General features: G+C 39.3%; 2 protein-coding genes across 5 annotated transcripts; one reads left to right on the top strand and one right to left on the bottom strand.

Annotated features, from left to right (window-relative positions):
* Positions 1 to 1,051: 1,051 nt before the first annotated feature.
* LOC124256113 (elongation factor 1-delta-like) lies at positions 1,052 to 14,827 on the bottom strand. 4 transcript variants are annotated; one of them, XM_046690057.1, is made up of 10 exons: positions 14,726 to 14,827; positions 13,148 to 13,256; positions 11,113 to 11,142; positions 10,710 to 10,787; positions 8,178 to 8,253; positions 7,065 to 7,258; positions 4,235 to 4,298; positions 3,494 to 3,619; positions 2,507 to 2,574; positions 1,052 to 1,204 (listed from the first exon to the last, which is right to left on the bottom strand). In XM_046690057.1, exons 2-10 carry the CDS (start codon positions 13,253 to 13,255, stop codon positions 1,118 to 1,120), a joined length of 831 nt encoding a protein of 276 aa, XP_046546013.1. In that variant the 5' UTR covers position 13,256; positions 14,726 to 14,827; the 3' UTR covers positions 1,052 to 1,117. The 4 variants fall into 4 exon arrangements, with proteins under 4 accessions (XP_046546013.1, XP_046546015.1, XP_046546014.1 ...); XM_046690059.1 differs by lacking the exon at positions 10,710 to 10,787; XM_046690058.1 differs by lacking the exon at positions 11,113 to 11,142.
* A 107-nt stretch (positions 14,828 to 14,934) lies between these two features.
* On the top strand, positions 14,935 to 18,580 carry LOC124256114 (chromatin accessibility complex protein 1-like). Its single transcript, XM_046690062.1, has 3 exons — positions 14,935 to 15,083; positions 15,979 to 16,099; positions 17,817 to 18,580. The coding sequence occupies exons 1-3, from the start codon at positions 14,961 to 14,963 to the stop codon at positions 17,891 to 17,893; spliced, it is 321 nt and encodes a 106-aa protein (XP_046546018.1). The 5' UTR covers positions 14,935 to 14,960; the 3' UTR covers positions 17,894 to 18,580.
* The last annotated feature ends 3,755 nt before the right edge of the window (positions 18,581 to 22,335 follow it).

Below are 22,335 nucleotides of genomic sequence, written 5' to 3'. Positions count from 1 at the left end.
TTGTGCTTTTTTTCATAAACAGAAGCATTTGTCATCAGTCTACATTTTCCCAAACTGGCTGGAAGTAGAATTGTCAGGGATTGTGAACAATGTCACAGATTTCATATTGTCAATGGTTTTGTCAACTGACTTCAAAATGGTTTCAAGTTTATGGAGGAATAAATGCAAAATCTAATGTGTATACTTTGCGTAGAACACCTACATATGTAGAGTATGCACACACAGTTTTACTTTTCTACCTGCATAAACAAACAAAATATTGCAGGCAATTCTGGCTGATTCACCGATGTCCCAAGTGTTGTGATGAACATATTTGATGTATTTGTAGTTTTTAAGCAATCTGTACTCAAAGCCCCCAGCCAGGTTATGCGAAATGACCATACAAGCAGAAATACATGTACACTGTGCTTGTAACGTCCCATGTCCAAGAGCCTTCCACTGCAGAGAATATGTTTCAAGGCTGAGTGAACAAACAAATACTAACAAATAACGAGCTGCTGCTGTGAGAGCTGGCCCCATGTCCTGTGACTGTGTCTTTCTATACTGTGGAGTCAGGTTTTCAACCATCTTCTAGCTGATAACTGTGAAGATCCAGGTGAGAACTGATCTTCAGCAACCAAACTTGTAAGAGGCAACTAAAGGGATTGGACAGTCAGGCTACCTGATTTAATTGACACATGTCATTGTATAACAATTGCACAGATCGATGCTCACATTATCAATCTCTGTATTGTCTGGTCCAGACTCGAGTATTTAAAGTCCGCCATCATATAGCTGGAATATTGCTGACTGCGGCGTTAAACAAAAAACAAACAAAGCATACAAGACTGGATATTACTGATAGTGGAGATGTATCTGACAAGGTATTTTGACTCGGGCTTGTGGTCAGTGTTTCAACTGTGTAGATGTAGCCCACCTGCACAATATCTACCCATGGGGTTAAACAGAATTACCAACCAGTAATAAACAAAGTGGCTATACAACAACCAGTCCTGGTAATTACCACGATTTTATCACTTGCCTCCCGAGTTGAAAAAACTCAAATACATACTTGAGGTGTTGGCATTTATTTCTAACTGACGAAAGACATGTACATGATAAAAAATATACAGTGATTTCAGATTTTGTTAAATGCTACAACATCAACTGACTGCACATAGTCTTCATGAGCTGTGATTGCCTCCTCCAGGAAGTCTGTGCCAACCTGAAACAAGGTATAACATCAAGAGCTCAGTGAAACAATCCAGGCCATCAAAACAAACACTTCAAACATTCATGTGGTGTTTGTTTCATTTTATCATTTTCATTTAACATGAAAAGGAAGATCACTTGGCTTTGAAACATGGCCAGCAATGATATTTATTTCAGCATGAGTCATTTAGAAATGCAATACTAAAATACTAGTATTGCAATATATCCTAGTAATTAGTTCTGCATTACATAGCCATTGACATAAGTAAGAGTTGTTTGTAAGCATGATGACATGCCTATGGTACAAACCCTTTGGGTTGCAGTTTCTTAAATAACTGCTGGCAAAAGCGTTTTGGGGTGTTACGATGTTGTGAGATGGCATATAACATTGGAACTGCAGCTTCTAATATTACTTTCACCATAAAATTGCAGTAATGCTGCAGAGTTTTACAACATACTTGACTATGAAGCATGCTATATCCCCATTATATGAATACATATAACCAATGTGCCAACTTAGCTTTCTGAGCTGTTTGAATGACAAGTCTAAAAACAAATTCAGGGCCAAGGAGAAATCCTATGTACAGTTGGTGACACTAGAGTCTGGTACAAAACGTGGTGAGGTGAAACAGGTTGAATATCAAAACTGTCATGCAGATAAGTGTGTATGGCAGTTTGGACTAGTCCAGACTTATTTCAAGTCTGATAGTGCTTGCCCACCTAGATAACATGCTACTGCTCTACATGCTCCATTCAGACACAATTTACAGACTCCACACTTCCATGTCAGGGAGGTGAGGTGAGGTGAAATGAAATTGGTTTAACGTCGTGCTTGAGAATATTTCGCTCATATGACGACGTGCATGCGTGTGTATGTGTATGTGAGGCTGCTTGTACTAGCCCAGACTTAAGCTGGTTTTATAGTGCTAGCCCACTGAGATACCATGCCGCAGTGAAGCATGAATACCCCACTCAGACACATTATACGGACTCGAGCCGACCAGTTCTTGTTGTACCCATTAATGCCGAGCGCCAGGCAGGGATCAACAAGTACCATATTTTAACGTCTTTTGGTATGACGCGGTCGGGGATCGAACCCGCGACCTTCCGCTCTCTGGGCGGACGCTCTAACCACTACACCGCGAAGGCAGTCCCGTGTCAGGGAGAGTCATGGCAAGTGCCATCATTTACAATCTCTTGTTACCTTCCTCCCTCAGGGCACATATTCTTTCAAAACAAAGGTTTGTTGGCAAATGGGTTCTAGGTATCTTAAAACAGTGACAAACAGGAAAGAAAGGGACAGCCAGACACGTACCTTGTCGTCTTCCACTACACACATGATCTGCAGTTTGTTGATACCATACCCAACAGGTACAAGTTTGGCTGGAACACAAGCAGGAGATGACACAATAAGCACAAGCAACACTGATGGATTCTTCTTACCATGTATGATGGTAAATTATGCCTCCAACATGATTAAAGTGTTAATGATCCTGTCTATCACATTTGTGGAACAGCATTCTGACTGTAGGCAAGAGTTCCAGTCGCCTCTTATAATATTATTCCAATGAATCACAGCGTGTGAGCGGAATGTGAGAGGAATTGATGGAGGTCCTTGACATTTACCACAAACATGCAGAGCCAACAAGTATAGTTATGGTGATGAAAAACCTATAAATATAAACAGGGTGAAGAGGGATTGATACTGACAATCACTGGTATCTGGTGTGTCCAGGGGAGGCAACTCTGTACAGCGAACTGCACCACCTTCCAACAACATGCCCTCCCTTGCACCCAGCAAATGTTCCAGGCTGATGTCTTTCAGCCATTCCCTTACTGTATATCAACCTCTCCTCCTCTTAAAACATATTATAACAAGACCTTTTTTCCCACAATTAACTTGTATTTCTTGTATAATTTTTCTACCACAGAATGAAAGAACTCACAATAACATTAGGATAAATTTCAAGTTAATAATAAGAGAAATCAGTCTGAGGTTGTACCGTCATAATAGCAACAAATTATTAAATTACTGTAGTGAATAACAGTGAGTGTGGTTTTAAGCAATATTCTGGCAATATTTATGCATCCGTAATGGGCATATAAACGGAAAGCAAACCCTAGTTTTCGGCATGATGAGCAGACACTCAGCAACTAGGCTATCCCAGCAACCCGCTTTCATCAATGAATACAAACTGAGATATCTCAACTTCATGGAAAACATCTTAATTGATTTTGAGAAAAACTTCCTAAAAACTATGGTCATGTATTGGTTGGACACAAAATGGCGGTGTCTACTCACAGCTGCCCCACTTGAGGCCATCGGTGGACACCTTGCGAACCTTCTGCTCCAACTCTTTCATGTCTGTCTCGTCATCCCACGGCTTCACCTCAAGGATGATGTTACTCTTGGCGACCAGGGCAGGCTCTGATATATCAGACACACATGTATCATTATTCAATGGTATATTAAGTCTATATCTCACAATAATCAGTCTCAAATCACACCTTTAATTGCAGCTTTTATTATACATACTGTCAAACCTCACTTCTCTGGAGACATGCATTTTTGCAAATATTGTCTTTCTAAACAAATTACTGGATATACAGAAATGAACAACAGGTCTCATAGCCTGTTTCGATGAATACACAATGTCATTTAGAAACTTGTCAAATGTAGCATATGTTATATTGGGGATTACACTTTCTCAGTAAAGTACAGATTTTATTACTTTTGTTGGGTTGAGTCCTACCCAGGATTCGAGCCTACACTCTCATAATCACTAGCCACACAGCCTAATCAGCCAGCTCAGCTTTGACAAACTGGAAGTCGGACAACTGGTAGTCTAGACCATACATAACATGTGTTACATTTCACCACTCAAAACATTCAGAAACAACTGAGTGGGGAATAGCTTCTCAGTGACAACTCTGTTATCATTTCCTTGCATGATTCACAACACGGAGTACAATGAACATCAGCAGTTACATAGTATTTCCCTCCTGTTACCATCACACCAAGTATAAATGTCAGTGAACTTACTGCTTGCTTTCTTTGCTTTGTATGCTGCCACTCTCTCTGCCTGCAATCTCTCCTTCTCTGCTGCCTGGGGACACACAACACAAACACTGAGGCTTCTTCTTGAAGACCACATCACGCTATTCTTACACTATATGTATCAGTACCTGACAACACAAACACTGAGGCTTCTTCTTGAAGAACCACATCACGCTATTCTTACACTATACGTATCAGTACCTGACAACACAAACACTGAGGCTTCTTCTTGAAGAACCACATCACGCTATTCTTACACTATACGTATCAGTACCTGACAACACAAACACTGAGGCTTCTTCTTGAAGAACCACATCACGCTATTCTTACACTATACGTATCAGTACCTGACAACACAAACACTGAGGCTTCTTCTTGAAGAACCACATCACGCTATTCTTACACTATACGTATCAGTACCTGACAACACAAACACTGAGGCTTCTTCTTGAAGAACCACATCACGCTATTCTTACACTATACGTATCAGTACCTGACAACACAAACACTGAGGCTTCTTCTTGAAGAACCACATCACGCTATTCTTACACTATACGTATCAGTACCTGACAACACAAACACTGAGGCTTCTTCTTGAAGAACCACATCACGCTATTCTTACACTATACGTATCAGTACCTGACAACACAAACACTGAGGCTTCTTCTTGAAGAACCACATCACGCTATTCTTATACTATAATGTATCAGTACCTGACAACACAAACACTGAGGCTTCTTCTTGAAGAACCACATCACGCTATTCTTACACTATACGTATCAGTACCTGACAACACAAACACTGAGGCTTCTTCTTGAAGAACCACATCACGCTATTCTTACACTATACGTATCAGTACCTGACAACACAAACACTGAGGCTTCTTCTTGAAGAACCACATCACGCTATTCTTACACTATACGTATCAGTACCTGACAACACAAACACTGAGTGAGGCTTCTTCTTGTACCACATCACGCTATTCTTACACTATACGTATCAGTACCTGACAACACAAACACTGAGGCTTCTTCTTGAAGAACCACATCACACTATTCTTACACTATACGTATCAGTACCTGACAACACAAACACTGAGGCTTCTTCTTGAAGAACCACATCACGCTATTCTTACACTATACGTATCAGTACCTGACAACACAAACACTGAGGCTTCTTCTTGAAGAACCACATCACGCTATTCTTACACTATTTATTAGTACCTGACAACACAAACACTATATTACACCATCTACCAGGCTACTATCTTACACCATCTACCAGGCTACTATCTTACACCATCTACCAGGCTACTATCTTACACCATCTACCAGGCTACTATCTTACACCATCTACCAGGCTACTATCTTACACCATCTACCAGGCTACTATCTTACACCATCTACCAGGCTAGTTACTATCTCATGTAGTTATCTTACACCATCTACCAGGCTACTATCTTACATCATCTACCAGGCTACTATCTTACACCATCTACCAGGCTATCTTACACCATCTACCAGGCTATCTTACTATCTTACACCATCTACCAGGCTACTATCTTACACCATCTACCATCTCTTACCAGGCCAGGCTACTATCTTACACCATATCTCTACACCATCTACCACCAGGCTACTATCTTACACCATCTACCATCTACCTTACATCATCTACCAGGGGCTACTATCTTACACCATCTACTACTACTATCTTACACCATCTACCAGGCTACTATCTTACACCATCTACCAGGCTACTATCTTACACCATCTACCAGGCTAGTTATTATCTCATGTACCAGGCTACTATCTTACACCATCTACCAGGCTACTATCTTACACCATCTACCAGGCTACTATCTTACACCATCTACCAGGCTACTATCTTACACCATCTACCAGGCTACTATCTTACACCATCTACCAGGCTACTATCTTACACCATCTACCAGGCTACTATCTTACACCATCTACCAGGCTACTATCTTACACCATCTACCAGGCTACTATCTTACACCATCTACCAGGCTACTATCTTACACCATCTACCAGGCTACTATCTTACACCATCTACCAGGCTACTATCTTACACCATCTACCAGGCTACTATCTTACACCATCTACCAGGCTAGTTATTATCTCATGTAGTTATCTTACACTATTTACCACGCTACTAGCTATACCATCCCATACACTGTACCATTCTACTTTACACAACCTAACAAGTTAATATCCATCTGATGAAGTCTTACTAAATGACAATATACCAAGTATATTTCTGGGCACAAGCTGCTAATCTCAAAAGCAACCAGGAAAGTGTTCTCTTGATTAAATATGGCATGTGCTCATTGAAGATGCTATCACATGCTGCAATGTCAGGAATACTATTTCACTGAATGCATGAGTTCATACCACAGAAAACTAACATCTCAAACAAAGCTGTATGCCATGTTGCTGATCGATGCTGACATCCTGATGAGGCGGTGGATACAGCATGTGTAATACGATACTATTGTACTGCAGTGCACACAACATTGTTACATTTGTAAAGTATTAAAAATAGCCTCAAGAAGTAGATAAAACTTCTTGCCAGAAAAACAGAAAGAAAGAAAGTCAATTTCCAAATATATTCAAAGTCATTAGTTCAAGGCTAGACTATTTCTAGACAGTATCTTCAAGAAATATTGAACAATCCCTGAGTAATGCTCCAGAAACAAAATGTGACGAGCTGACGGAGAGGAAGAGGGACAGCAGCCATTCCTGTATCCCCCTCCCACTTCCTGGGACGGCATAAAGAATATTATTCCACAAACCTCTTCTTCATCATCACTTCCAAACATATCAAAATCATCATCATCGTCATCATCGTCATCAGCAGCAGCAGGCTTGGATGGTTTTGCTGCTGCTGCAGGTGCTGCTGCTGACGCTGCTGGCACGCCAGCTCCCCTCTCCAAGGCCGACACTCGGTTCTCCAGCTTCAGGACCATCGCACGCAGTTCATCAGTAACTGGGGGATGGAGTTAACACAAACATTATACACGGCTCTTCATAACAACAATAATGCTCATGGGTTAATGAATTATGTGTTGGCAGGGTTCGAAATACCCCATATATTAGTGTGCCATGGCACGGTAAATATTGAAATGGCACGGCTAAAAAATGTTCTCGGTGCCCTTTTGACACTCCTGATTTTTCAGAGACATAACTCACATTTAGTCATTTAATCCCCAAAACAATTATTTTTTTCCAAATTGAATAATACCATACATATTTGAATGCTCATAAACCCATTTCTTTATTTAACAATAAATTTCAAATGATCATCATCATTGTCATTTATTCTAAAAACATGTGGGCATACTCAATTTCTGAAAGGCACACCTAAAATATTTGCCTGGTGCGCTAAGGCACACTTAGAAAAAAAAGTATTTCTATCCCTGGTCGGCCTTGCTGTCAGGACACCCCAGTGGCAACAGCAGTCTATCCTGCTCAGTAGTGGCCACTTCCTGGTAGTAAACCCTGGTGGGTTGCATGTCATACCCAGACAGATTGGACATGTATGCCAGAGTTCAGCTTTCTCTGGTATGTAATTTCAGAGAAGGTTTCAGAGAAAGTTCCAGAGACAAAAATGTAAAGAGATAGAATATAAGAACATGACATTTTGAGCAGGAATGGTGAACCAATAAATAATACTTTTAAAAAGCTTTTCAGTATACCAAATATAATTAAACAGCAGTGGTGGCCATATCAAAAGTCGGATGCAAGCTCTTGATCAAAATATGCTATCAGTTTGAACAAGTATGTATTGACACATCAGCATTGGTCAAGTGGTTTCAGATGATTACACCAGAGGCCAAACATTCAGTCCATGACATAAGCTCACTCGACTTGTTATCAGAGGCATACACAACAGCATGTCGTCCTACCTTTCCTGAGTTCCCTGTTTTCACGTTCCAGAGAGTCCATTTTTCCAGGTGGCGCACTTCCACCTCCACCTGTAATCTGAAAGAAAACATCACATTGTATGAGGTACTGACTCCATCACCAAGCTTAGCACTATTCTGACATCCTGCAGGGCGGAGTATCATGCAGTCAGGTAGATATATTTATTCCTAAAACATGCCACAGGCATTTTCTTATTCCAATAAGGTATGGTACGTAGGTATCCATAGTAGTCTCAGCTTCAAAATAGGGATGTGACGAAGATTTATATCAGCATAGCTGAATGCTTGTACTCTATAAGCTTGACTGTAGATAATCACATTTCTGATTATCTAATTTCAAAGTCATATGTTCAAACTTGCTGCGAATAGCTGCAAAGTTGCTGATGCAGCATTAAGCAATACCCACTCAAATGGTCAATCATTCAATAAATGTATTAAGAGTTACACATAAAAACACTCATCTGTATTGTGTTCAACAATGAAACTGTTCCGTTATAGAATAAGACTATGAAAATATGCAGCCAATTAAAATGAGTCATCCCCAACATATATCACAGGGACTGATCCCCTCTGCATGACTATTGAATAAGGTGAGATTCTGAGTGAATGCTGCTTTACACCAGCTATCTTACAGCTACATTAAGTCAGTCACACAGACCACAGGCTGATGATTAGATTGTTAGGTCACGAAGACCCCAAGTCACACCTGTAACCACCATATCCTCCAGATAAGGCTGAGGTACAGGAGATATATACAGGCAGGATTCACACTGAGTCCAGGTAGCACCAGGCTAGTCAATATATAATGAGGTTCTTGTCCCCATTAACTCAATGAACATAAAATATCCATATCACAATAACCTAGATGTTGTTTCTCAAATTGATATTATAATTTTAAAGATGACATTTTAAAGATCACACATTTTAAAACCAAGCGACACTCTCAAACTTCCTTAAAGCTTACTTCAGAATAAAATGTAACATTAACACAGTTATAACTTCAGTCATATCGTTAAAATTAAGATGAGATAATTTTAAATATACTGACACATAAGAAAAGCACACAAACGTTTACAAAGACTGTGTTACCATAGTGTTATGCTGCATAAGAATAGACAAATAAATGTGAAAAGGTGCTTCTTGTGGGCATATATTGGGGAATCATAGAAACCATGGCAGCAAGAAATAATACCATACTACAACTCAGTTTATCATATGCAGAGCAATGCTGGAGTTTGTTAGTGAGATAGGGTTTACGCGGTTTCTTACAATATTCCTGCTATATATAGAAATGGATTTCGTATATGTGGAATCAAACCGGGACCTTTGGTGTGACGAACCACACTGGAACCACAAGGCTTCCCTTATGCCTTAGTAGCAGATGACAATTACATAAGATTATTCAGAACCAACCCTTAAAATCCTCTGTGGGGAAACTAGATCACCAGAACAGCTGACTTATGTCAGACGATGTAAGTGAATCTGAACATGACTGTAGGAACTTGGCGAACATGTGTGGACATAAACTCTCCACCTTGTACAACAACATGCAAATAAGTTAATTTGATCATGCCGTGCTTGTTGCAAAATTGTATGAGAAAAGCTGTGTCTCTAAGCATCAGGGATTGGGTACAAACTGTAATTTGACAATCAAATGACAAACTACATTAACAAAACCATGCAAGCCGATTCCTATTTCAAATGGCATTAGGAAGAGAATAAATGGTGAAATGAACTGGAAGTATGCTGGAAGTGCTGCAGTTGCTGCAGCTGTACATATATTATTGTAAGCTGGCACAGGTAAGTGATGCATGGCACAGGTAAATGATGCATGGCACAGGTAAATGATGCATGGCACAGGTAAATGATGCATGCTTTTGTTACTGACACTGCAAGGCAGGTACACATGTACTAAGTTTAATGACATAGCTCAAGCAGCGCAAGTAAGAAATAAAACTGACAAGGAGTTTTAATGGAATGCTAGAACTCCTCGATGCCCGATAGCTCAAGATCTGGTTCACTCAAACTGTAGTTTCTACATCACTGGAATAACCCCTGTTGTCTGCCGTATCATATACATTTCAAATGATTTCTATTGATTATCATGATATTAATAGAAATAGAAAAACGTTCAAATTATGGAATTAAAGATGTTAAAACATACTACAAATATTCAACCACCAGAGAACAAACATAACAGTATATTTGAAAAAAAGGGAACTGGATGATGGAAGGGGTGTTAAGCTAAAATAATTTCTTGATTTCATAAACTGAAAGAAACCGAACAGGGTTTGGGGGACACATAAATACTGGTACAACAATTAACATCCAACCATTGAAAGATCAAAATTAGAGCTAATCTAAAAGCTGCATTTTTAAATAGGTCAACAGGCAGTAGAGAATAGCAGCACCAACAAAACTGATGTAATAGCCTTCATTAGGGCTTGTTAGGAAACAAGACAGGGCCCTGACCAAGGTTATGTCATCATGTCTTGGCAGACTGTATTTACTCACAGGATTCTGGAGAAGTTTTGATATCTCTTGCCTGGCCTGAGCTATTTCATTTACAAGAGAGCTCCCCCCTTGCTTGCCCTATAAAACATAAGCATTATACACACTGAATAAATAGGTATTTCAATGTATCAGTGAGCAGGGTTATATCATCTTCATATACTTGTATATCAGTTCATTAACTTAGCATAGAAGAACAAGATTGAGACATGGAATTGATACAAATGATGTATACAATATTAAATTGTTAACCATCATTACCATTTATCACCATGTTGAAACTTACTGAATCGAAGTTTTGATCTTATTTGCCATTAAATATATATGAAAGCATGCACTTCTAGTCTTTAACTGGCTTTACATGTTACCATAGCAACTGTACGTTGTACAAAGCGAGACAGTTTACCTGTTGTACATGTTGTACAGACCGTGTGCGCTTTAAAGAATATAAGACAAATAGAAACATTAAATTAGGGAATATGGATGTCAAAAAAATATTCAGTATGACGGAATTAAACAGATGGATACTGCCTGGTCTTCAAAAAGAATAACTGTGGATCTGAAGCTCACCTGATCAAAACTGTATCATACACTGAAGGGAAAGCACTGCATGCAAGCACCTGTGTCTGGACATGCCAAACTCGTTACAATAATCTCCACACTCCACATTTCAACACACTGCCTAATTTGAGTAAATGAATAAACACCAATGCCATCAATAGTTCAGCCAGGAACACAACTTTTTCCTAACCTGCTAGCCAAAGGCAGTCTGTACGATACTTAAGTTATCCCAAGGGATATTAGACATCATGCATTTTAGGGGGGATTTACAGTATCAGTATTTATATACATGACGAACACTTAATGAGTATCCCATATAAAACAAAGCACAGTATGGTAAACATAACATCTTGTATTTGGAAACTTTCTCATAATGGAGAACAGAAAAAAAAACCTTCAAACTCAACACACAAAGTAAGTGTGAACTACTATGCCAACACACAGTGCCACAACAAGCTCAATTGGCCCTGAGGGTCAAATGAGAAAGTGAGTGAGCGAGTTTAGTTTTATGCCGCTTTGAGCAATATTCCAGCAATATCACGGCAGGGGACACCACAAATGGTCTTCACACATTGTACCCATGTGGGGAATCGAACCCGGGTCTTCAATGTGACGAGTGAACGCTATAACCACTAGGCTATCCCACCGCCCCATATGAGGAAGATACTGACAGGTCAGTATATACAACTGAAATGAAACAATGCTAATTCTCAATTCCAATGGCTGATGACAACACACTCTATGAAAACAAGAAAAGGGAATGGGAATGTATGGGAAGCCATATCTAGGAAAAATGGCAGAATAACCCAAACCAGAAACTATTCTGATGACAAATTCAAATGGAGAAATGCCAGCATATCTACTAATAGCCACAAATGTCCAGTTACTACAAAATACCATCATGCGTCTCCTCATTGGTTCAACAAGGTTTAGAAAGGAAAGCGGGAAATCTTTACACATGGTAGTAACCATTACTGTAAACATCTGTATGGATATATTTCTATTCTTAAAAGTAGGTGGATTTGGAAAATCTGGGATCTGTCTTTAAACAATTCAATAATGATAAACTGATTAATAGCTTGACTGCCTTTATCATAAGGTACTGAGAAAAGTAAATCTACTTTGCATTTTATTACCCAAACTCCCCAAATTACATTATCATTTTAGTGAGATCCATGACTTGTCCAAAACATGCCCCATCATAATGACTTATGTGTTTTGTTTAATATCTGAAACATATATTATTGAATTCTGTTGGACGTGTTTGCAAACTAACACATTAAGATTTCATTTGTAGTTATGCCTGAATGGGAAACAACTTATTTCTCTTCATTCTCAATGCTAATAATGTAATATTCTGACTCTTCATTCTCAATGCTAATATACTGACAAACTACAAAATACAAATATTTCTACACACCAAACACTTGTCAAAGTTTATTTCTTCAGGTGAACCGAAATGACAAAGGGCAGCCAAACATTTTCACTGAACAAATGGTCAATGGTTATCTGTTCATCCATGAATCATGCATCTGAGATAAATCATTATCGGAGACCAAATTAGATTGTTTGAACTTTCCTCATTCACAATATATCATGCCCTATATTGTGAACTGTTCTTCAACAGGTTAATCAGATTAGACAACACACATAACAAGATTATTGACATCAACATTTCTAGCAAAAGTTTTAGTTTTTCTCACAAAACCCTAAGGCCTACACACATTCTGAAGACTTAAACACAACTTGAAATAGCAGACCTACTGGTAGTAAATAAGTACTCGGAATATTGGAACTGAGGAGTCAAGGGGCCGCTGACCACTTAGAAACAGAGAGGATGGTTCCAAAACTACAGTTCCTGCCCTGATGATGTAGCTCACCTGGCCGGGGGTTGCGGTACCAGCTAGTATTTGCTGATAGTTGGCTTCTGCCTTCTCAAATTTCTGTTGGTTGAACCAAACAGATTCATTCATCAGAGGACTGGCCATTCTGTAAGACAGGTTTTCACAATAAGCCTTCTTCTACTGAGAAGTAAATACAGCAAAACATTACCATTTCTGTCATCAACGTTTTTCATAGGATCAGAGAAAGTAAGGGCTTCAGATACAATATTTCTATCTGGGATCAAACAAAACATGCAAGACACTCCAGTAACAAATCCATACAACAAACTCAAACAATAGAGTCCCAATCATATTCTAAATAATTCTGTATCTGTTAATGTTTAATAAACACTTTCATAATGTGTGATATTGTTTCCATTGGAACTGTCTAATCCTAGTAAGTTCAGAATTTTCTGATTGACATTTAGCACATAACGGTACACAAGCACCAAATGCCCCCATTAGATATCATGTTTTGTTCATGTGCTGTGTGTGTCCCTCAACAGTGGTGTAATCTCTTTAGTGATCATTTGTCTTGTTTCCTTTACACGTGGGCTGAGTATTCTTTGCACAATCACTGCCATAATCACATTTTTCATGTTAACAGGGTTGAAAATTAATTCAGGTTCTCCAAAGTCCATATATATTAACTGCTAGCTAGCTAGCTGCAAATACCAGTGCCTGTTGGTGTGAGTGGTAGTTCACAGGGAAACGTCTTTCGTGAATCTACTTGTCTTTGACAAGCAGATTGACATTAGTTTTTAACCCTGCTGTTTTAGCATGAGTTATATTCTTACTAAATTTCCATATGTTTGAGGAAAGGTAACTTGGATAGGAGGGACAAGATCAGCAGGGTCACAATTTGTTAAATGTATTTTGTTCATTCATTTGCCCAAGCTGTCTCCTGGTCTGTGACCAGACCACTGTTCACTTAATTGTGCATCTATCCTTGTCACAGCATGTTCAACTGCCTGTTTCCTCAACAATAAGTGAGTGAGTGAGTTTAGTTTTATGCTGCACTCAGCTATATTCCAGCTACATGGCGGCAGTCTGCAAATAATCGAGTCTGGACCACACAATCCAGTGATCAACAGCATGACTATCGATCTGCACAATTGAGATACAATGACATGTGTCAACCAAGTCCGTGAATCTGACCACCCGATCCCGTTAGTCGCCTCTTACGACAAGCATGGGATCATGAAAATATGCAAAACAGTAATATCAGATGGTTTAACTAAAATTAATATCTGAAGTCATTAGACTTAGTTACCAACACAAGAAAAGTAACAAATTGTTTATGGAAATATGAAGTCGTGTGCTAGTGGTAGGTTCATCTCATCTGTTTCTGTAGGCTACAGATTCTCTTGTTCCTGACATCACGAACATGTAACATTAAAGGGCTGCCGATGTCACTGTTTGACAGGGTTATTCCAAGTACCTTAATTATTTCTTCATATGTATCAATTCTGAGCAGGTTTACCCAAAAACTAAACAGTGTGAGTATCCCTCAAATGCTTGACGCAGTAAACTGTTCAAAATATTTATTCATTGAGGCGATTTAAGGCCGAATACCTTAGAATTTCTTCTTAGCCGGCAGGTGCTTCCGTGGGGAAATTGAAAAGGAAGTTGCTTACACGTGCACCCAGGCTCGGGGTGAATAATATTGAAATAATATAACTCATGAGAATATATGTGTGTGCTTCATCCCAATCTGTTTGTTTTAAAATTATAATATACACAGTCACGCGAGATTGTTTTATTTATTGTATTTGCTGCGACACTACAAGGAAGACTACTTCCTGTTAATATGGCGGACAAAGACAAATCTACAAGTATACTTCCCCTTTCGCGGGTTAAAACAATCATGAAAAGTTCACCAGATGTCTCTAGTATAAGTCAAGAGGCACTATTCATTACAGGCAAAGCCACGGTGTGTATAGAATTTTTGACAAACGTGCACCTCAAAGTTCTTCTTAGAGCATCTCCCCTCCAAATGGGACTTCGAAAGGTGTAGTTAAATTATAAAACGGCCACAGAAAAGAAATCAAAACAGCCACTTCCCGTAGTCGATAAGGGAGATACCTAAATGAAACAAGGGCTTCAACGAAAAGCCAAATCGAAATAAGACTCAGTTATATTGCCACATTTGAATAAATTCATCGTTGGATTGTTTTTCGGGCAACAGCCTGAACAGGGTTGCACTCGCGCTATTAAAGGGAAGTCTTGCACCACAAAAGCATTGTAAATACTCGAATAAAGGCGTGTTTTTAAGATATAGGTGGGATTTCTTATTTTTGTAAGTTAATGGGATTATTTACTGTTGTTCATTTGATGATAGAAAAAACATAATTAATGATGACGGGCAGAATTGTTTGTTTGACCAAAGACGTATAAGCAATATACAGAGTCGTGCAAAAAGTACTCGGACACTTGACGTAATTTCCATAGACTTACATGTTAATTTAATGTAGCATAAATAATTTTCATAAAGTTCATTTTCGTAGGATCCAAGTCAAATTTTGAACATTTATGAGGAATCATTTTACCTACAGTCACATAATTTCTGTTTAATTTTCTGTTGTTTATTTATCGAATGGCAACAATTTAATCAACATGTGTACAGTGCCATGAACTCCTCTAACATTGCGGCCTATGGGATTGTAATTATGAGGACAGTTGTTAAATGACTTCCAGAAACATGTAACGCTGTTTTCCCTCTGGTATGTTATGGTATATTATGTGTTTGCATATGGCGTTGAACTATATTTTGTTTGGGCATTCATGTTACAGAAATGTAATAATGGAAAATGTTTCTATGATTACAGGAATTGTTCATTCAGGCACTGGCAAGATTCTCCTTGGAACAGAACAAGGATCAGAGCAGTGTTGAGTACAAAGACTTAGCAGAAATTGTCAACACGGAAGAAACATTGCAGTTCTTACAAGGTAGAACACTAAAGCTACTACCACCATCACAAGTACACCAATTCAGGTTACAAATCTCAGGCAGACAGATAATAAGGGAAATAAAAAATATAAAAATAAAAGACATTTGAAGGACATGGTCAGACAGTGAATTGTAGGTTTAAGCTGCATGAGTGACAGAGTGAGGCACTTTGAATTCATGCTGAATTACGGAAACATTTTGGTTTGTATGGGAAATACCCTTGGTAGCTACAACTTGCAATCTTTTGAGCATATACTGCCCAGTGGTCAGGGACAAATTTGTGTGCTCCATCAGCAGGCAGGATCTTCTGTTTGTAGGTAGGAATCTCAGGTAGTGATTTACCCAGTTACGATTGGTCTGTGGAAATTTTAATCTTGGTGACTGGTTAAGGGTAGGAATTACAGATAATTGTTTGCCCAGTAACATTTCTTGGTCGGCTGAAGTCAAGCCATAGTAACTGGTTGAGGGTTGGAATTTCAGATAACGGTTTGCGCAGTAACAGTTCTTGGTCCGTTGAAGTGAAGTTATGGTGACCGGTTGAGGGTGGGAATCCGAAGTAATGTACAGCTGTGATCCTGTTTGAAACTGGAGCCATTGTCTGTGGTGACTGGTTGTACAATGATATGTTTGAAATATTGTTGAAAACAGCAGAATACCTCAAATATTTCATGCATGATGATTCATTTCAAAATTATCATCCATTTATTATTTGTTTATTCAGACTGTGTATCTTGACATGATTTCCAGAAGATGTTTGTTTTGTTGTTGTGATTATATGGGCTTGTATTAGCTCGGCTTAACCAAAGGACATTTTGCTATATACTTCAGAGGGGCAGTGGTTTAGCCTAGTGGTTAAAACGTCCTCTCGTCAGACCGAAGACCTGGGTTCAATTCCCCACATGGGTACAATGTGTGAAGCCCATCTCTGGTGTCCCCACCGCGATATTGCTGGAATATTACTAAAAGCGGCAGTCACTATATATGTCAGACTAGTTGCGAAGGTTATCGAGTGTTATGTAACATAGCAATCCCCTATGCATCCCCGTATGTTGTAGGTCAGCAATAGTCATATCAGGGATAGAAATACTTTTTTTTCTAAGTGTGCCTTAGGGCACCAGGCAAATATTTTAGGTGTGCCTTTCAGAAATCAAGTGTGCCCACATGTTTTTAGAATCAATGACTGCAGCAAGGATGATGATCTTTTCGGTCATCACTGATATGTCTTCTGCTTAAGATGGCTTTCTTATGTTACGTTTGTTTGCTTTCCCATCACCTTTAATAGCTAAGAATTGTGTGAGAGGTTCACTTTTTTCAATATGTCTAACATACACAATTTACTCTTCACTAACCGAACTATCAGTACCCACAACACTCTAAATGGAAAAACAACCAGATTTCTTTACATCATCCATCATAATTCCAGTGATTTCCTGGGCATAAAAGTCAATAAATGTTTTTGCTTGTTTGTCATTTGCTTAAGTGTTTTGTTTGGGGATTAAATGACTAAAGGTGTGCTATGTCTCTAAAAAATTAGGCGTGCCATAAGGGCACCAAGAACATTTTTTATCTGTGCCATTTCGATATTTACCGTGCCATGTCACGCTAATACATGGGGTATTTCGAACCCTGCATGTGTATTTCTACATTAATTATTTATGACTATTTTCGGTGAACATTTTGTACAAGGTGTATAAGCCTGTTCTTATTGGTCAACAGACATCATCCCACGGAAAATAAAGGCTAAGGAGTATTTCCAGATGTTGAAGAACGGAGACAGTGAAGTGGACACATGATGATCAGATCAGTTAGAACAGAAACATTGTTGATACGTTCCAAGACGACATGAGCTGAAGAAATTGCAAGGCCATGTTTTTGTAATATCACCAACATGCAGATTCCAGCTAGTTTGAAGTATCCAGTAACCATGGTAACTTCATCATGACCCGTGGACATTGCTGCTCTTTACTCATAACATAGAACCTTAGTAGTGTCATGTTGAGGGGTTCAGCTACATTATTCAGTCCTTGTCCAGCAGCAGCAGCAGCTTGTGGCTCACTGTCAGTGACCAGGTTCTTTGTATACTTCCACTTGACATGAGTGAGCTCAGATTCTGTGTCAGCAAGATTCCAACATTATTGTGACTCCTATGGATAACCATTTTCTCCGGCCACAAACCTGTATGAGAAATGTCAGGGCTGTAGATTTAGGAGGTGCTACTAAAGATTAGGGCAAATATGAATGTAGAAATGATAAGATGCTCACACCTCGACCTGTATAACTATAACATGAAATGTGTCAGGGTGATGGCAGCTATAACCTGACCTGTGTCAGGTCTGATCACAGAGCATTGTCTGTTTGTATGTTTCATTTCAAACCTAAATCTACTGGTAATTTACATGACAAATTAGTATTCTGTACATTTTCCAAAACATTTTTGTACTTAGGTGTAGAGTAGACTGAGAATAAATGATTTGAAAAGATTTCTGGATCTTCTTTCTGTTATTGGTGAGTCAGTGAGATAGCCTTGTGGTTCATGGTCAAGTCAGCGAGATAGCCTTGTGGGTAATGGTGAGTCAGGGAGGTATCCTAGTTGTTAATGGCGAGTCAGGGAGATATCCTAGTGGTTCATGATGAGTCAGGGAGATATCCAAGTGGTTCATGGTGAGTCAGGGAGATATCCTAGATGTTCATGGTGAGTCAGTGAGATATCCTAGTGTTTCATGGTGAGTCAACAAGATAGAGAGGTGGTTCATGGTAAGTAGGGTGAGTTTAGTTTTACGCCGCACTCAGCAATATTCCAGCTATACGGCAGCGGTCTGTAAATAATCGAGTCTGGACCAGACAATCCAGTGATCAACACCATGAGCATCGATATGCGCAATTGGGAACTGATGACATGTGTCAACCAAGCCAGTGAGCCTGACCACCCGATCCCGTTAGTCGCCTCTTACGATGCATGGGTTACCGAAGGTTCATTCTAACCCGGACCTTCACGTGTATGGTAAGCAGGGAGATATCCTAGTGGTTCATGGTGAGTCAGGGAGATATCCTAGTGGTTCATGGTGAGTCAGGGAGATAGCCTTGTGGTTTAAGGTGAGCCAGCAAGATAGCCCAGTGGTTCATGGTGAGTCAGGGAGATATCCCAGTGGTTCATGGTGAGTAGGGACATATCCCAGTGGTTCATGGTGAGTCAGGGAGATATCCTAGTGGTTCATTATATGCAGGGAGATAGCCTAGTGGTTCAAGGTGAGTCAATGAGATAGCCTTGTGGTTCAAGGTGAGCAGCAAGATAGCCCAGTGGTTCATGGTGAGTCAGGGAGATATCCCAGTGGTTCATGGTGAGTCAGGGAGATATCCTAGTGGTTCATGGTGAGTCAGTGAGATATCCCAGTGGTTCATGGCGAGTCAGGGAGATGCATAAGTGTTTCATGGCGAGTCATTGAGATATCCTAGTGGTTCATGGTGAGTACATGAGATATACTAATGATTCATGGTGAGTCAGGGAGATAGTGTAGTGGTTCATTGTGAGTCAAGGAGATATATAAGTGTTTCATGGCAAGTCATTGAGATATCCTAGTGGTTCATGGCGAGTCATTGAGATATCCTAGTGGTTCATGGCGAGTCATTGAGATATCCTGGTGGTTCATGGCGAGTCATTGAGATATCCTGGTGGTTCATGGTGAGTCATTGAGATAGCCTTGTGGTTCATGCACTATGGTTTGTTAGCTGGTCCACATGACTATGAAAAATAAATCCTGATAAGGGCATAAAACATGTTGTGCCTCATTTTTTAAGATACCACAATACAAGAGGTAAGGCATTCCTAAAGCAAAATAAGAAGTTTCAGTAAAATGCTGAAATCATATTTTGAAGTAAGCACAAGAATTTGAAAATAGAATGTGTGTTTTATCACAGAATGTTCAGTCATTAACGTAGTTGTAACTATTGCAACTACCAAGATGCATAATGAGATACATACCAGTAGTTATAGGTATACACTTAGCAAGTATAGTTTATTCATGTCCAAGATGCAGAGTGCCCTACCCTGGCAATTAGGCCATCCATGATGTGCGGTACTCCTCATTCCCATATGACCACCTCCATGGTGTAGTGGTTAGAGCGTCTGTCAAGAGTGCGGAGGGTCGATCCCCGACCGCGTCATACCAAAAGACGTTAAAATATGGTACTTGGTCCCTGCCTGGCTCTCGGCATTAATGGGTACATCAAGGACTGGTAGGCTCGGGGTCAGTATAATGTGTCTGAGTGGGGTATTCATGCTTCACTGCGGCATGGTATCTCAGTGGGCTAGCACTATAAAACCAGCTTCAGTCTGGGCTAGTACAAGCAGCCGCACATACACATACACACGCATGCACGTCGTCATATGAGCGAAATATTCTCAAGCACAACATTAAACCCAATTCCACCACGACCTCATTCCCATGCTCAGCTGTGTGACTGCACAGACAAACACAAAGGATAAAACTGCCTTTGGTTGTCAGTACAACAGACAAATGATCTATATAAGACAGCTTCACCTGGTAATAAAAGGTATCATTATGAAACAATTTTCACAGACTCCAAACATAGTTGCTATATTAGAAGTACACCACTACTGGGAGCTTTCATCACAGAAGAAAATGAAGATTTATTCTGATAGGATACAGCACAAACTGGGAAATGTATAATTCATCAGAATGTGATATATTTCAATGGTTTGATCTATAATATGAACTGCCACCAACACAAAGTGGTAAAACAATACACAGTAAGATATTGGATACTCTGGTACTTGCTCCACCATATTCTATTTCACTTTGTGATGTCTTGTATTCGTGTTACGCCACCACAAACACAACAGGATGAGACATAACAGACAGTTCATGACTGTCAAACATATACAACACTATTAGTTTTCAGACCATCAAAAATCCAACTAAAACTAAGCATATTTGTAGAGTAGATATTGATATGGTCTTGTTGAATTTAATACCAATGATTAGTTTCAACTCAATAGTTTTCTGTGTTTACACTGGAGTAAGCTGGTTACCAGTTCAGAGGTTTGTGAGACTTTGAGGTCAAATTTTATTGCATATCATCAGAATATCACAGAATGCCTTGGGCAGAGTGAAAAAGCACCAAGCATAAATTGTTTTCTTTGTGTAGTGTGTTTTTATACATGATAATTATCTTGGATTCAAACAAGGTGCATCAGGCAAAATGGGGGAAAAAGCATAGTTACGTTCCATATTGGAATAAGTATGAAATCCACTTCCTCTGCATTATACAAGTCACTCATGCAAAGATATAACAATAGTAATGATTCTGCTAACCTAGGCCATGAAAGAAGTTCCTACTTTAAAAATGTAACTAATATTTATTGCAGACTTGGTCTGAATATCAGTCTTTGATGATGCCTTGATAAGCCCCTACAGTTATCAACAGCTATATGGGGCTTCATCATTGAACATAGGAGTCTAGCACTTATGCTTTAGGTCAGTGGTCCAGTCATCAATGTGCAGGACACAGAATCAACTATAAGAAAACCTGCCACGAGTTTGGTTGGACATTGGCCTTCATGTGAGTGAGTTTAGTTTTACGCCGCTTTTGTTCTAGCAATATCACGGCGGGGACCACCAGAAATGGGCTTCACACATTGTACCCATGTGGGGAATCGAACCGGGTCTACAGCTTGACGAGCGAATGCTTTAACCACTAGGCTACAGTCAGGAGAATGTTTACACAATGTTCTTTAGTCAGGAAATGTGTGTACAATGTTCCTCAGTCAGTCTAGATGATATATATGTACAATGTTCCTCAATCAATCTAGATTATATATACATGTATGTACAATGTTCCTCAATCTGTCTAGATTATATATATGTACAATGTTCCTCAATCAGTCTAGATTATATATATGTACAAAGTTCCTTAGTCAGTCAGGAGTTTGTATGTACAGTGTTCATCAGCCAGTCGAGATGATGTACAATGTTCTGCATTCTATATGTACAATGTTCCTCAGCCAGTCATATATATGTACAATGTTCCTCAATCAGTCTAAATTATATATATGTACCTGTTCCTCAATCAGTCTAGAAGAATGTATGTACATTGCTCCTCAATCATTCAGGATAATGTGCAATATCGTTGTGAAATATCTTCAGTCCAGTGTGTAACAACCAAGTACAGTGATATTCTTGTTTGACACAGTAATGGTGATTTCCCCTCAAAGCGC

The sequence above is a fragment of the Haliotis rubra genome, unplaced genomic scaffold (assembly GCF_003918875.1).
Source record: "Haliotis rubra isolate DU_JTF1 unplaced genomic scaffold, ASM391887v1 Scf618, whole genome shotgun sequence".
Lineage (NCBI taxonomy): Eukaryota > Metazoa > Mollusca > Gastropoda > Lepetellida > Haliotidae > Haliotis > Haliotis rubra.
This window is presented reverse-complemented; position numbering and strand designations above follow the sequence as displayed.

Coding starts and splice junctions, on each gene's coding strand:
- LOC124256113 (XM_046690057.1), bottom strand. CDS start 13,255: ATGGCCAGTCCTCTGATGAATGAATCTGTTTGGTTCAACCAACAGAAA. Junction 11,143..13,147: donor GTACCGCAACCCCCGGCCAG/GTGAGCTACATC, acceptor TATTCTTTAAAG/CGCACACGGTCTGTACAACA. Junction 10,788..11,112: donor CTGTACAACATGTACAACAG/GTAAACTGTCTC, acceptor TATGTTTTATAG/GGCAAGCAAGGGGGGAGCTC.
- LOC124256114 (XM_046690062.1), top strand. CDS start 14,961: ATGGCGGACAAAGACAAATCTACAAGTATACTTCCCCTTTCGCGGGTT. Junction 15,084..15,978: donor TCATTACAGGCAAAGCCACG/GTGTGTATAGAA, acceptor CTATGATTACAG/GAATTGTTCATTCAGGCACT. Junction 16,100..17,816: donor AACATTGCAGTTCTTACAAG/GTAGAACACTAA, acceptor ATTGGTCAACAG/ACATCATCCCACGGAAAATA.